At 38.7% G+C, this 14,073-nt stretch overlaps 1 protein-coding gene across 5 annotated transcripts in view; it reads left to right on the forward strand.

The window, feature by feature from the left end:
• The window catches only part of XDH (xanthine dehydrogenase), a 163,251-nt gene that overhangs the window by 130,951 nt on the left and 18,227 nt on the right, over positions 1-14,073 (forward strand). For all 5 annotated transcript variants that reach the window (XM_055378822.2, XM_055378823.2, XM_055378824.2 and 2 more), the window contains 3 exons: positions 498-631; positions 1,061-1,148; positions 2,362-2,448. In XM_055378822.2, the coding sequence (XP_055234797.2) occupies positions 498-631; positions 1,061-1,148; positions 2,362-2,448 (309 nt within the window). The remainder of the gene's footprint in view (positions 1-497; positions 632-1,060; positions 1,149-2,361; positions 2,449-14,073) is intronic.

Here is a 14,073-nt window from a genome sequence, read left to right on the forward strand (position 1 = left end):
TAGACTAGAGTTTGGTACATGTTGGCTGTTATCATTTCAGTGCCTATGGCCTCGGTCAAGTCATATCCTGCCTCAGTTTCCTCATATGTAAAATGAAGGTGTTGGATTAAGTCATAGCCACAGGGACCACTAAATTATCTACAGCAGCTCAAATATTCTTTGTTTCTCTACTGCCTGTAATGTGACAGCGGTTGCCAGTGTTTTCGGCAGCTGGTCCTACTCTCATGATCTACCAGTCGCTGGTCACCTGGTCAGACAGAATAAGTTTCTAAAAGTATTCTGTGACCAACTGCTTGCCCTCTGGTTAAAAACCAATGCTGAATTCAGTCTGGCAGGCCCCAGCATCACTAACCACAAAGCTGCATGGGATTTTCAATCAAGGAATTTCAGAATTCGCAGCAGTAATTAGGTCCATGCATATTGGACAGGCTCTGCCTCAGGCCTGAAATAAGTTCAGGTAATGCATTCAGTGTGAATATTCTGTCTTTCACTCACAGAGCTTTGTTGCAAAAATGTTGGGGGTTCCAGCAAACCGGATTGTGGTTCGAGTGAAGAGAATGGGAGGAGGCTTTGGAGGCAAGGAGACCCGGAGCACTGTGGTGTCCACGGCAGTGGCCCTGGCTGCATATAAGTGAGTTCCAAAGCCTGTTTCTCCCATCTGGCTCTGGGAAGAAGAATAAGGCTGCCTGTGCCAGGAAGGTTTTCGGGACTTCCCCGTTAGAATTAGTTTCCCCCTGCTTTGAATTCTCACAGCCCTCTGTTTTTAGAATCCTTGGGCATAGTGGGAGGGTAACATCGCCTGTTCCGTTGTGGTCTGGCACAGGTATCCACATCTGATCTCTCCTACTGGCTGTGAGCTCTCCAAAGGAAAGCACATACCTCGCTTCCTTATATTCTCCACCTTGTCTAGCACAGTGCCTAGATGGCAAAGCAGCCCTGTACAGGTCTGCTCAGCGTGCAGGTGGAAAAGATGGCTTCCCGGCTGTTTTTATTCTGAGACTTGCAGGGCTGGGCTGCTGTTGAAGGCTCAAAGGCTTCTAACACTGTCGGTAACCCCTAGGACCGGCCGCCCTGTGCGATGCATGCTGGACCGTGATGAGGACATGCTGATAACTGGTGGCAGACATCCCTTCCTGGCCAGATACAAGGTTCTAGATGTTGGGGCTGTGCTGGGGCGGGATGTGCCATTTTGTGAGGAAACTTGGGACCGAATGTCCAGGCATCCTGAGCTGCACTCTTACTTTTTGCCTATCTGTAGAAGTTCAAATAAGATATAGCAAGAAGAGAAATTCAAATAGGCTAACAGCAATCCAGAAACGTAGTGCTGAGGGAGGCTGGCACCCCATCTCCCAAGGGTGGTATTTGTGACTTCTGTGGATTTGCTGTGTTCTGAGTCTGGTCAGGCTCAGAAACATGATTCACCAGCAGACTCAGGGTAAACCATTGCGCTTGGTAGCCCAACATTAACATGATCACAGGCCTGATGTAAAAATTGGAATGACAGCTTAGTAATTTACTGTGAGAAATAAAACTTCCCAGGGGCCTGGACAGGACCAAGATGTTAGGATGGGTATGTACTTTTCCAGACCATGGTTGGACATGGTCCACACTTCTCTCTGGGACAGTCCCTCTTCTGGGTTTCTGTGGATGACCAATGCACCCTTTCCCTGTACACATCAGCAAAGCCTTATGGGGCTCCACCTAGCTCTAGAAACCTGAGAGCCCTCTCTCCATGAATTGGCCTTGAACATGGCCTTTGACCTATTCTGAGTTTGTTTCATGATTTAACTCCCAGCAAGGGATTATATTTCTCTTAGCCCCAAATTCTTGTGGGCCTGAAGAGGATTCCTTGATCTTTTGGGGTCCCAGTTTCCGTGTGTGTAAAACAGCCTGTAAAGGGTATTTTAACAGTGTACGTAAGGTCAAGGATTTGCGTGCTCCTGTGAAATGAAACTTTTTTTGTCTTCTGACCAAAATCTGTGAGGAGACAGTCCGGTATCTTTCCTAGTTTCTCTTCCCTGCGCTTCCCCCGCTGCCCTATCCTGACCAACCTTCTCTTTCCAACCTCCTTACTCCCCTGCTAGACCGGAAGCCAGGTGCCGGTAGCAGGAAGAAGGGGTGTGGGGACAAGGGCTTCCAGGGGTGGGGAGCCAAGTGTGTGCCACTGGGGAGAGGTCAGTTCCTCTCTTCTTCACTTGTTACCTTCTGGTGACTTCTGAAGGTCACCTTTTTTTCATGGGATGATGTGGTGTTCTGTTTATTTCCTCCAGGTGACATAAGTGGGAGGGAGGGTCAGAGAGAGACAGAGAGGTGGGGGAAATGGGACTTACAATAAATCACTCTCCTTTCTCCTTTTATCAGGTTGGCTTCATGAAGACTGGGACGGTTGTGGCTCTTGAGGTGGATCACTTCAGCAATGTGGGGAACACCCAGGATCTCTCTCAGAGTGTGAGTAGGACCTGCAGCCGCCCCTGCACCCAGAGCTGACTTCGAGGTCAGCCTGTTCCCACGCAGGCACAGGCCTCCGCAGTCCCTGCTTGCTACTGTTGCAGTAGTCTTCTAATTGGTCCCCACCTTCAGGTTTCCCATCCTCGATTAATCTCTATAGCACAATGATGATCGTATTATTTCTCTGGTTAAAAACCCACCCTTCCTGTTCAAGATAATCTGCCAAGCTAGCAAGTTAGTTACAATGTTTTATGTATAGTGTGGTGGCATTGTGTGTGTGTATATATGCATGGAATAGTAATATATATATATATACAGTAACATATAAACTAATACTAATGTATATTACTATATATAACATGCATGGAAAAGTGTCTGAAGGAACATATACCAAACTGTTAGCAGTGATGATCAAATTATTAACAATGATTGGAATGGTATTGAGAGGGGTACACGCTGTCATTTTCTGTGTTACACATTTCTGTGATGTTTTAATTTTAAATAATTCGAATTGCTTTTTACAAAATGGTTTCATTGAAGTATAATTTACATACCATAAAGTTAATCCATTTGAAGTATATAATTTAATGGTTGTTAGTAAATTTCAAGAGTTGTTAGACCACTGTCACAATCCAGTGTTTGAACTCCCATCATCCCAGAATGATCTCTTGCATCATTTGTAGTCATTCCCATTACCATTCCATAGGCCCAGGTCATCATTAATCTACTTTCCGTCTTGTAGTCAAGTCATTTTATAGAACCATACACTATGTAGTTTTTTCTGTTTGGTGTCTTTCTCTCAGAATAATGTTTTGTAGGTTCATCTATGTTTTTATTATTATTCTTTCTTTTGAGACAGAGTCTCACTCTGTCACCAGGCTGGAGTGCAGTGGCACGATCTTGGCTCACTGCAACCTCTGCCTCCAGCTTCAAGCGATTCTCCTGTCTCAGCCTCCCAAGTAGCTGGGATTACAGGCATGCACCCCTATGCCTGGCTAATTTTTGTATTTTTAGTAGAGACAGGGTTTCACCATGTTGACGAGGCTGGTCTCAAACTCCTGACTTCAAGTGATCAGTCCTCCTCAGCCTCCCAAAGTGCTGGGATTACAGGCGTGAACCACTGCATCCAGCCCATCTATATTATAGCATGTATCATTATGTCACTCCTGTTCACTGATGAATAATATTCCATCATAGGGATATACCATATGTTGTTTCCCATTCACCACTTGATGGACATTTGTGTTGTTTCCAGTTTTTTGCTTTTATGCATAATACTGCTCTGAACACTCTCGTACTAGCCTTATGTAGACATGTATTTTGATTTCTCTTGAGTAAATTCCTAGGAGTAGAATTGCTGAATCTGTGGTGAGCTTAACATTTTAAGAAATGATCGCATTTTCATGGGCAGAGGCGGCCCGGCAGGCACTGGGAGAGCTGGGCTTTATTATTACTAATTTTCTACAATTGTTTAAATAAAAGGAACTTTATAATGAAACAGTTTGGAATACTGGCTCAAGAACCTATGTCAAGATGAGCTGAATTTTAGTAAATTATTTTAGGCATTATGACGAGCTAATTGAATTAGGCTTGTGACAATGAGAGGAATTTACATGACAGGTAAAACTTACTCATATTAAAAATGTTTAGATATTTGCTTCTATAGATGTCACTTTAATAAAATACCAGTTTGGTTTTACTTGTGGCTTATCTAGTTAGTAAGAACTTGAATAGGCTTTACTGGGACAAGCTTACTGCTCTTGTAGGAGCTCCTCTCACAAGTAGTTGTAATGCCATAGTGTGATACTCAGGATCAGTAGCTTGAGATGTTATTGTTTTTCTCTTCATCTATGACTTGCAGAGAGCCTCCCCTTTTTGATCCTGGTTCCACTAGTACACCTGCTCCCCTGTGATCCCAAATCATAGTCAATGGTGCCTCGAACATAGCACCTTCAGTTAAAGGCTGCCTAGTGCTCTGAGTAAAGCTTGCTGATTATCTTCCTCCTCTACTCACCCCAAAAGGCAGAAAAGCAACATGGTCAGTCCTGTGCTCATTTGTAATTGTAAAGATCAGTTATATATATATATATATATATATATATATATATATATATATATATATATATATATATATATATTTGTAACGAGAGCAAGTATATACTCATTATAGGATAAATTTAAGGAGTTTAAAATATCCCAAAGTAGAATTTCTATATCTAGTCTTTTGTTTCTTTCATGAATATTTGCAAGCGATTACCATTAAATTCACACATGAAAGATTAATCTGAAAGATCAGAGAGACCGTATTATTCCTGACCATGATAGAACTGCTTCTGTGGTCTGGGACAAGTAACAAAGCACCTGCTTGAGTTTTGTTTGTAAAATACACTGTTAATATTTGACCTACCTCAAAACATATTGAGGATCTGTGAAATGCTAAGTGTCCAAAATAAAATATTGCTGATTGTCTTTTTATTGAAAGTAAATTTCCTCATTAAGCCAGCCTGCCTTCTGTAAGTCACAGTGCTTAAATCTCAGGATTTTTCATTAGGAGAGACCTGTCATTAAGGATTTGTAGGTATAATTGCTTAGCCTCCATTATTGGTGCTTGGGATAGAGAGGTTTTAGATTTTTCTGTTTTTTGTTCTGCTTCAAAGCTCAGTTTATTGAAGACATTTATAAGCTATTGGATCATCACTTGAATCAAGATTTTGACTACTGAGCTTAATTGTCCATTTCTTATGATTTCAAAGTTACAGTCTGAGAAATGGCTGATTTTAATAACTGTCCTTTCATAAATTAATGTTGGAATAAACTGAAGCTGGAGATAAATACTTCATGAAAACTGGCTAAAGTCTGAAATAATTACCTGTTTTATGCCCAATAGCTACTAAATTTGATAGAACAGTTTTGAGAAACATTTCATTCTTGAAGGCAACATCTGACATGGTTCTCAGCAAGTTGGAATAGTAAAGATTGTTGGGCTGTTATGATGAGTGGAAGGAGCGTGTTTGTAGCATACAAGTTATTCAGCAATCTTGTGCTGTTGACCTAAAAATATGTCTTAACTCTTCATCAAGGCAAGCCTGGTGAAGCCTTTACTTGTTACTACTTCAACAGTTGGAATTAGTTGCTCTTTTTACTTGATGAAACAAAACTATACCTCTGAATATTTATGGATACTTTTTACTAAATCAGGCTTGTGTTCTTAATCCAAATTAGTAAAGTTTTATGGAAGCTGAAATGTAACACAGTAGTCTCCCCTTATCTGCAAGAGATACATTCCAAGACTCCCAGTGGATGCCTGAAACCTCAGATAGTACTGAACCCCTTGTTATACAGTCATCTCCCCTTATCTGCAGGAGATACATTCCAAGAACCCTAGTGGACACCTGAAACCTCAGATAGTACTGAACCCCTTGTTATACAGTCATCTTCCCTTATCTGCAGGAGGAGATACATTCCAAGAACCCTAGTGGGTGCCTGAAACCTCAGATAGTACTGAACCCTTTATAGACTATGTTTTTTCAATCTGACAACCAAGGCGGGACTAAGCGGCTAAGGGGCAGGTAGTACACAGTGTGGATAAGCAGGACAAAGGGATGATTCACATCCTGCACAGGACAGAGCAGGAGATCATCAGATTTCATCACTCAGGACAGCTGGTGATTTATTTTATTTATTTTTTGTTTTGAGATGGAGTCTCACTCTGTCACCCAGGCTGGAGTGCAGTGGTGCAGTCTTGGCTCACTGCAACCTCCGCCTCCTGGGTTCAAGTGATTCTCCTGCCTCAGCCTCCCAAGTAGCTGGGATTACAAGCATCCTGCCCCACCACGCCCACCTAATTTTTGTATTTTTAGTAGAGACGGGGTTTCACCAGGTTGGCCAGGCTGGTCTCGAACTTCTGACCTCGGGTGATCCACCCGCCTCATCCTCCCAAAGTGCTGGGATTATAGGCATGAGCCACCTTGCCCGGCCGACTTGTGATTTAAAACATAAATTGTTTATTTCTGGAATTTTCCACATAATATGTTTGGACCAAGGCTTCCTTGGTTAACAAACTACGGAAAGTGAAATTGCAGATAAAGGGGGTTACTGCTCCTGTGCTCTAAAACTGGTGTTTGGGTGATCAGGAGCAGGTAGCCAATGGGAAGAGCACATCTGAGTGATAACTAAAGGAGTTTCTCTGGTGGCCTTTTCACATTCTCCAATGCTCAAGCATATTTTCCACTTACCATTTTCTCTTTCACCTCATTTTGCCTCACCATCCCCCATCCCTGCTTATTTCTTAAGCCCATTGATGGCACTCATTCAATTGTGTTTAGGGCTAATGAATCATTGTTCCTTAATATCCTTTTCAATATGCCACAATTTAGGACACATTTAAAATTTTCTAAAACAATATCCTAATCCGAATATTGATTAATTTGAGCCACATTCCCAACTCTAACTCAGGGCACACTGCCAGTCTTCCCCAATATCTCCTCTCAATTCCCCACCACACCTTATAAAATTGGAATCAAAGAAATCTCACTCTGTCATTGTTAATCTAAGAATAAAAACACTGATTTTAATACTGCTTTACTAGTTTCAGCCTTCTAAATAGGTAGGCCTCTAGGTATTCCGCAGATCACTGGTGGTCTTTATAGCCATTAATATATGTTTGTTATTATGTTATTTTTCAACTAAATCACAGTTGGAAAAAAACATCTTTGATATTATGCCCTTGGATCTGTTACTGCATCACTAGCACTTGTGATGCAATAGGACACTTCGCCTGTACTAAAAGGGCCAAGAGTAAATGCCTTGTTTTTTTTTTTGGTTTTTGTTTTGTTTTGTTAAACATGTCTATAGAGTTGGCAGTTAATGCTGAATTTGTCAAATAGCCCTTCCAAAATTATTCTTGTATTTAAAAAATAAATGGATCTACCTAATTTCTATTGATTTTTTTTAAAAAAGAAATGATCAAATTATATTCCCGAGTGACTACACCATTTTATATTCTAATCAACAATCTTTAGGGGTTTCACATCCTCAGTAACACTAGGTATTGTCTGTCTTTACCCACTAGAATTAGTGGGTGTGAAGTGATAGCTCATTGTGATTTCAGTTTGTGTTTCTTATATCCTGTGACCTTGCAGAACTCATTTATTAGTTCTAGGATTTCTTCTGTAGATTCCTTGGGATTTTCTCTGCAGGCAGTCATTATCGTCTGCAAATAGGGATGGTTTTTTTCTTCCTTTCCAATCTGCATGTTTTCATCTCCTTTTCTTTACATACTGTGATGGCTAGCCAGACCTTGCAGAACTATAGGTCATATATCCTTCCTTTGTTTTTATTCTTAAGGGGAAGGCATCCAGTCTTTCACCATTAAATATGTTACTGGTAGGGTTTTGTTTGTTTGTTTGTTTTTTGTAGATACTCATGATCAGATTAAGAAAGTTTTCTTCCGTTAGTGTTTTCTGAGCATCTTTATAATGAATGGGTGTTGAATTTTGTCAAATGCTTTTTCTGCACTGACTGATATGATCATGTGATTTTTTCTTCTTTAGCTTGTTAATATCGTGGATTGTATTCATTGATTTTTTTAAACACTGAACCAACCACTGTCCTTGGAATAAATCCAGCTTGGTCGTGGTATAATTAATATATTGCCAAATTTTATTTGCTAAAATTTGTTAAGGATTTTTGGATCCATATTCATGAGAAATATTGCTCTGTAGTTTTTTCTTTTAAAATTATACCATCTTGGTCAGGGTTTGGTGTCAGGATAACACTAGCTTCATAAAATGAGTTAGAATTCCTCTTCTAATTCTAGAACAGATTGTGTAGAATTGGTGTTAATTCTTCTTTAAATGTTTGGTAGAATTTTCCAGTGAAATCGTTTGGACCTGGAGACTTCTTTTCTGATAGCCTTAAAACTATTGATTAAATTGCACTGTGGTCTGATAGACAGTTTGTTATAATTTCTGTTCTTTTACATTTGCTGAGGAGTGCTTTACTTCCAACTATGTGGTCAATTTTGGAATAAGTGTGATGTGGTGCTGAGAAGAATGTACATTCTGTTGATTTGGGGTGAAGAGTTCTGTAGATGTCTATTACATCAGCTTGGTGCAGAGCTGAATTCAATTCCTGGATATGCTTGTTAACTTTCTGTCTCGTTGATCTGTCCTAGAACTTAAAAGTATAATACTTGAAAAAAAAAAGAAACAAACAAAAAACCACTATTGATTAAATTTCCTTAATAGTTCTAGGACTATTCAAATTATCTATCTCATACTGAAGTGGTAGTTTTGTATTTTGAGACATTCATTTAAAAATGTTTTGTTTTTCATTATTATCAGTACATAGTAGTTGTATATATTTATAGGATACATATGATGTTTTGATACAGGCATACAGTGTATCAGGATAAACAAATCAGGGTAATATAAATATCTATCACCTCAAGAATTTATCATTTTTCTGTGTTAGGGAACATTTCAATTCTACTCTTATTTATTTTTAAATATACGATAAATTATCATATATTTTAAAATATAGTCACCATATTGTTCTACTGTATGCTAGATATTACTCATTCTAACTATATTTTTATATGTATTAACCATCCCCATTTTATCCCCTGTCCCCCTACTCTCCCCAGCCTCTGGTAAACATCATTCTACTCTTTATCTCCATGAATTCAATTTAATTTTGTCTAAGTTATTAAAAAATTCATGTGTGTAGAATCGTTCATAGTGTGTTCTTATTTCTCTTTTGATGTCTTCAGGGTCTGTAGTGATAGCCCCTGTTTCAATCCTGATATGGTAATTTGTGACTTCACTTTGTTTTTCTGTCTTGCCAGAGGTTTGTAAATTTTATTGCTCTTTTTAAAGACCCGGGTTTTTGTTTCATTGATTTTCTCTATTGTGTTTGTTTTCAATTTCACTGATTTCTGCTCTTATCCTTATTATTTCCTTCACTCTGTTTGCTTTGGATTTATTTTGCTTCTCTTTTTCTAGGTTCTTGAGTTGAAAGCTTAAATTAACTATCTGAGAATGTTTTCCTCTTTTTTAATGTATTCAATTTAGTGCTATAAAGTTTCCCCTCTGCACTACTTTAGACAGGTCCCATAAGTTTTGGTATGTTGTATTTCATTTTTTTCTTGTATTTTTGGTCTGCTTGTTTATTTCCCTGACACTTTCTCTTTGATCTCTAATTATTTAGAAGCATGCTGTTTGGTTTTCAGGTGTTTATGGATATTCCAGTTATCTTTGTATCCTGAGGCTTTCTATTGATTTCTAGTTTCATTCCGTTTTAATTGAAGAACACAGTCTATAGGATTTCAATTCTTTGAAGTATGTTGAGGTTCATATCATGGCCCAGGACATGGTCTGTTTTGATACAAGTTCCACAGGCACCTAAGCAGAATGTGTATTTTGCTGTTGATGGCTGTGTATTAGTTTTCTGTGGCTGTTATAACAAATCACCACAAATTGGGTGGCTTAAAATAACAAACATTTATTTTCTCACAGTTCTGAGGCCAGAAGTCTGAAATCAAGGTGTTGGCAGGGCCGCACATCCTCTGGAAGCTCTAGGGAAGGATCCATTCCTGATCTTTTCTAGTTTCTGGTGGCTGGTGGCACTCCTTGACTTGTGGTTGCATCCCTCCAATCTCTGTCTTTGTCTTCCCATCACTTTCTCCTGTGTGTCCATTCTTGTCTACCTATACATACTTCTCTCTTACAGAGACATGTGATTGCATTTAGGGTCCACTCCAATAGTTCAGGATAAGCTAATTCTCTCCAGACCCTTAACTTTATCACATATTTTGCCATATAAGGTAGTATTTACAGGTTCCGTGATTAGAAAGTGAATGTATCTTTGGGGAGGCATTTCTTTTTCCTACCACATGTATAATGTGCTATAAATATCCACTAGATCCTGATGGTGATGTTGAGTTCTTCTATACCCTTCCTGATTTTCTGTCTATTTTTTGCTACCAATTTTGAGAGAGGAGCATTGAAATCTCCAACTGTAATTGTGGAATTTTCTATTTCTCCTTTTAGTTCTACCAGTCTTTACTTCATATCTTTTTCAGCTCTGTTATTTGAGGCAGACACAATTAGTATTGCTGTCTTTTGGGAGAATTGACACTTTTATCATTATATAATCTCCTTCTCTCTGTCTCTGGTAATTGTATTTGCTCTGAAGTCTACTTTATCTCATATTAATAAAGCCACTCTTGCTTTCTTTTGATTAATGTTTGCGTGGTATATCTTTTTCCATCCTTTTACTTTCAACTTGCCTACATTATTATATTTGAAGTGATTTTCTTGAAGATAGTATGTAATCGGGTCATGTTTGTAAATCCATTCTGCTAATCTCTTTTAATTGTATTTATACTATTTATACATCATATAATAATAATTGATGTGTTGAGGCATAAGACTGCCACTTTATTTTTTGTTTTCTGTTTGTTCTATCAGCTTTTCATTTCTCTGTATTCTTTTGTGTGCCTTGCTGTGGGTGGGTTACTTGGACATTTTTTTTTAATATTCCATTTTTATTAAAAGTATCTCTTACATAGCTTTCTTAGTCATTGTTCAAGGTATTATGTTATATATACACAACTTATCACAGCCTACTGAAGTTCTCATTTTACTAGTTTTGGTGAAGTATAGAAAACTTACCTCCGTTTATGACTCTGCCCTTTCCCATTTATATTATTTTTATTTTAAATATTTTCTTTACATTCATTTAGAACCACATCAAGACAGTGTTTTAATTTTTGTTTCAACTATCAGACAATTTTAAAAACTGAGAAGAAAAGCTTACTGCTTGTACCCATGATTTTGCTTATAGTGTTTTTCCTTCCTTCTAATTTTCCAAGCTTCCTTCTTTTATCATTTTCTTTAGTCATTATTTTATTGTGGGTCTGCTGGGGACACATTTTCTTAGTTTTCCATCTGAGAATGTCTTAATTTTTTTCCTTGTTCCTGAAGGATCACTTTACTGGGCATTAAGTTTTGAGTTAACAGTTCATTTCTTTCAGCACCTGAAAAACTGCCACTTCGTTCTGGTCTCTATGGCTTCTGATGAGAAATCCTTTGTCATTCTAATAAGGCTCCCCCTATAGGTAAGTTGTCATATTCTCTGGGTGCTTTCAAGATTTTTCCTTTGTCTTTAGTTTTCAGAAGTTTAATTATGATAGGACTTATGGATTTCTTCAGGCTTATCCTGTTTTAAGATCACCAAGCATCTTGAATCTGTAGGTTTACATATCTTGAAACCTTGGGAACTTTTCAGTTATTATTGCTTTGAGTACTTTCATACTCTTCTCTTTTTCTCCTTTTCTTCCAGATCTCCAATGGCATGAGTGTTAGGTCTTTGGTTATAGTCCCAAAGGTCCTTGAAACTGTCATTTTTTTTCATTCCATATTCTCAATATAGTTCAGACTGGATAATATATCTTATTCTATTCTTCAGTTCACTGATTCTGTTCTATGTCCCCTCTCTTCTGCTGTTGAATCCACCCAATAAGCTATTTATTTTGGTTGTTGCCTTTTCAATTCTGAAAGGCCCATTAGGTTCTTCTTTGTATCTTCTATGTCTTTGCTGAGACTATCTGTTTATTTCCAGAAGCTTTTTATTTCTGTCAAGTGTGTTCACAATTGATCTCGGAGGCATTTTTTTCATGGCTGCATTAAAACTACAGTCAGATAATTTTAACATCTTTGTCACCTCAGTGATGGCATCTCCTGGTTATCTTTTATTATTCAGGAAGTTTGAGATCTTCCTATCACTTGGTATGACAAGTGATTTTTCACTGAAACTTGGAGAAACCCGTCATTAATGTACAGATGATGGTGGTGATGATGATGGTGATGATGATGTTCTGAGAGCTTGGATCTTATTTAAGCCTTCTATTTTAATTGGCTCTTTCTGACCTTGCTCTAGCAGTGGTGGACGCCACCTCATCACTGCTAGGTAGAGGTAGAAATCTTGATCTTCCACTTGGCCTTTGTTGATACCCAGGTTAGGAACAACTCCTTCTTACTTCTGGGCAGAGGTGGGAGATCTACATTCCATGTGTTGTCCATGGACATCATGGTGTGGGTGGCCTCTTTACCACTGGCTTGTGCTAAAAGCCTTGACTCTTCACTAGACTTTTTCTGACACCACCAGAAAGGAAGGAAAGAGTGGTGTGTCTTTGTTATGTGGGTGGGGAAGTCAATGTGTTCTCCAATGACTCCATCATAAGGTGTAGGTACAGCCTTATGACTGGCCATCAGCAATGAAAGTCTTGACTCCTGATCTGGTCTCCTCTGGCACCATCCCAGCGGGAATGTTGGGGTATCTCATAACAGCCTCATGAATGTGGAAGTCTAGGCTCCTACTGAGCTTTTGCAGGTGTGAGTAGGAATGAGACTACATTTTTTTTTTCTGTGATATTTGGCTGGGGTACTTATTGTCTAAAAGTGTTTAGTTTTGCTAGACTGCCCTTTTCTTGGTCTTTTGGCTAGAGATAAAAGGATTTGGAATATAGAGTGAGCTTTTTGGTCTCTGTCATCATTGGCATTTCTGGATTGTCAGCTCCTGCCCCAAGTCTGGGATATATAGATGAGGCAAAAAGGAAACCCCTGGAACTCACCATCATGTCATTCCTTGGGTTGCAAAGTCCCTACTGGGACTGCCTTTTGTTTTCCTCGACTTTTCAGAGTATTCTTGCATTGTTGTTGTGGTTGATTTTAAATAAATATATAGAATTCCAGAGTTTTTAGTGGTACTTAATGGAAGTATGGAAGTGAAAGTCTCCGTATATACTTCAATGTTGAGTTTCTCACAAGATAGAATCCTGAGTAATGTGTCAGTAATTATCGTGTGCTTTTATATTTAGTCTCAGTTGATGCTCCTCCAGTCGCATTATAAATGACCAGGGTAAGACCAGAAGTGGGAGCTACGTACTCCTCATTATTGTGGTCACAGCTTTGGCAGATGAACTTGGAATATTGAGTTGTTTAGAAAAATAACTAGAGGGCTTGGATGAAATAAAGTCAATTGTGAGAATTAACAAATTTATTTTGGTGGTACCACTTTTTACAGTTTTTTAAATCTTAATTTTGTAACCATAGTAGTTACGTATGTATAGATTCTTGTTTGAAAAAAAAAAAAAAGACGTGGCTGGATGCGGTGGCTCATGCTTATAATCCCAGTACTTTGGGAGGCCGAGATAGACAGATCACTTGAGGTCAGGAGTTCAAGACCAGCCTGGCCAACATGGCAAAAGCCTGTCTCTTTAAAAAAAAAAAAAAAAGGTTAAAGTTTTCAGGAAAGGCCAACATTTCCCTTTACCCTTTTGGATCCCACTCCTCTCTGCTAGGGGCTGCCTAATTGGCTCAGTTAGGAAACTTCACACTTCAGATCTAGGGTTAAAATTGTTCAAAAAAAGAATTATTCTTATTTCTTGTTCTCTTCATGTATAAGACATGCTTTCTGGTATGGGAAAAAATCACATTGAAAAACATACAGTCTTTGTCCCTAGACATCCTACAAGATTTTCAATTCAATCCAGCAAATATATTAAGTGCCTAGGGTGGCTACATAAGGAAGGCTATGACATTGTTTCTGCCCTCAAGAAAT

The sequence above is a fragment of the Gorilla gorilla genome, chromosome 12, assembly GCF_029281585.2.
Source record: "Gorilla gorilla gorilla isolate KB3781 chromosome 12, NHGRI_mGorGor1-v2.1_pri, whole genome shotgun sequence".
In the NCBI taxonomy this organism is placed as follows: Eukaryota; Metazoa; Chordata; class Mammalia; order Primates; family Hominidae; genus Gorilla; species Gorilla gorilla.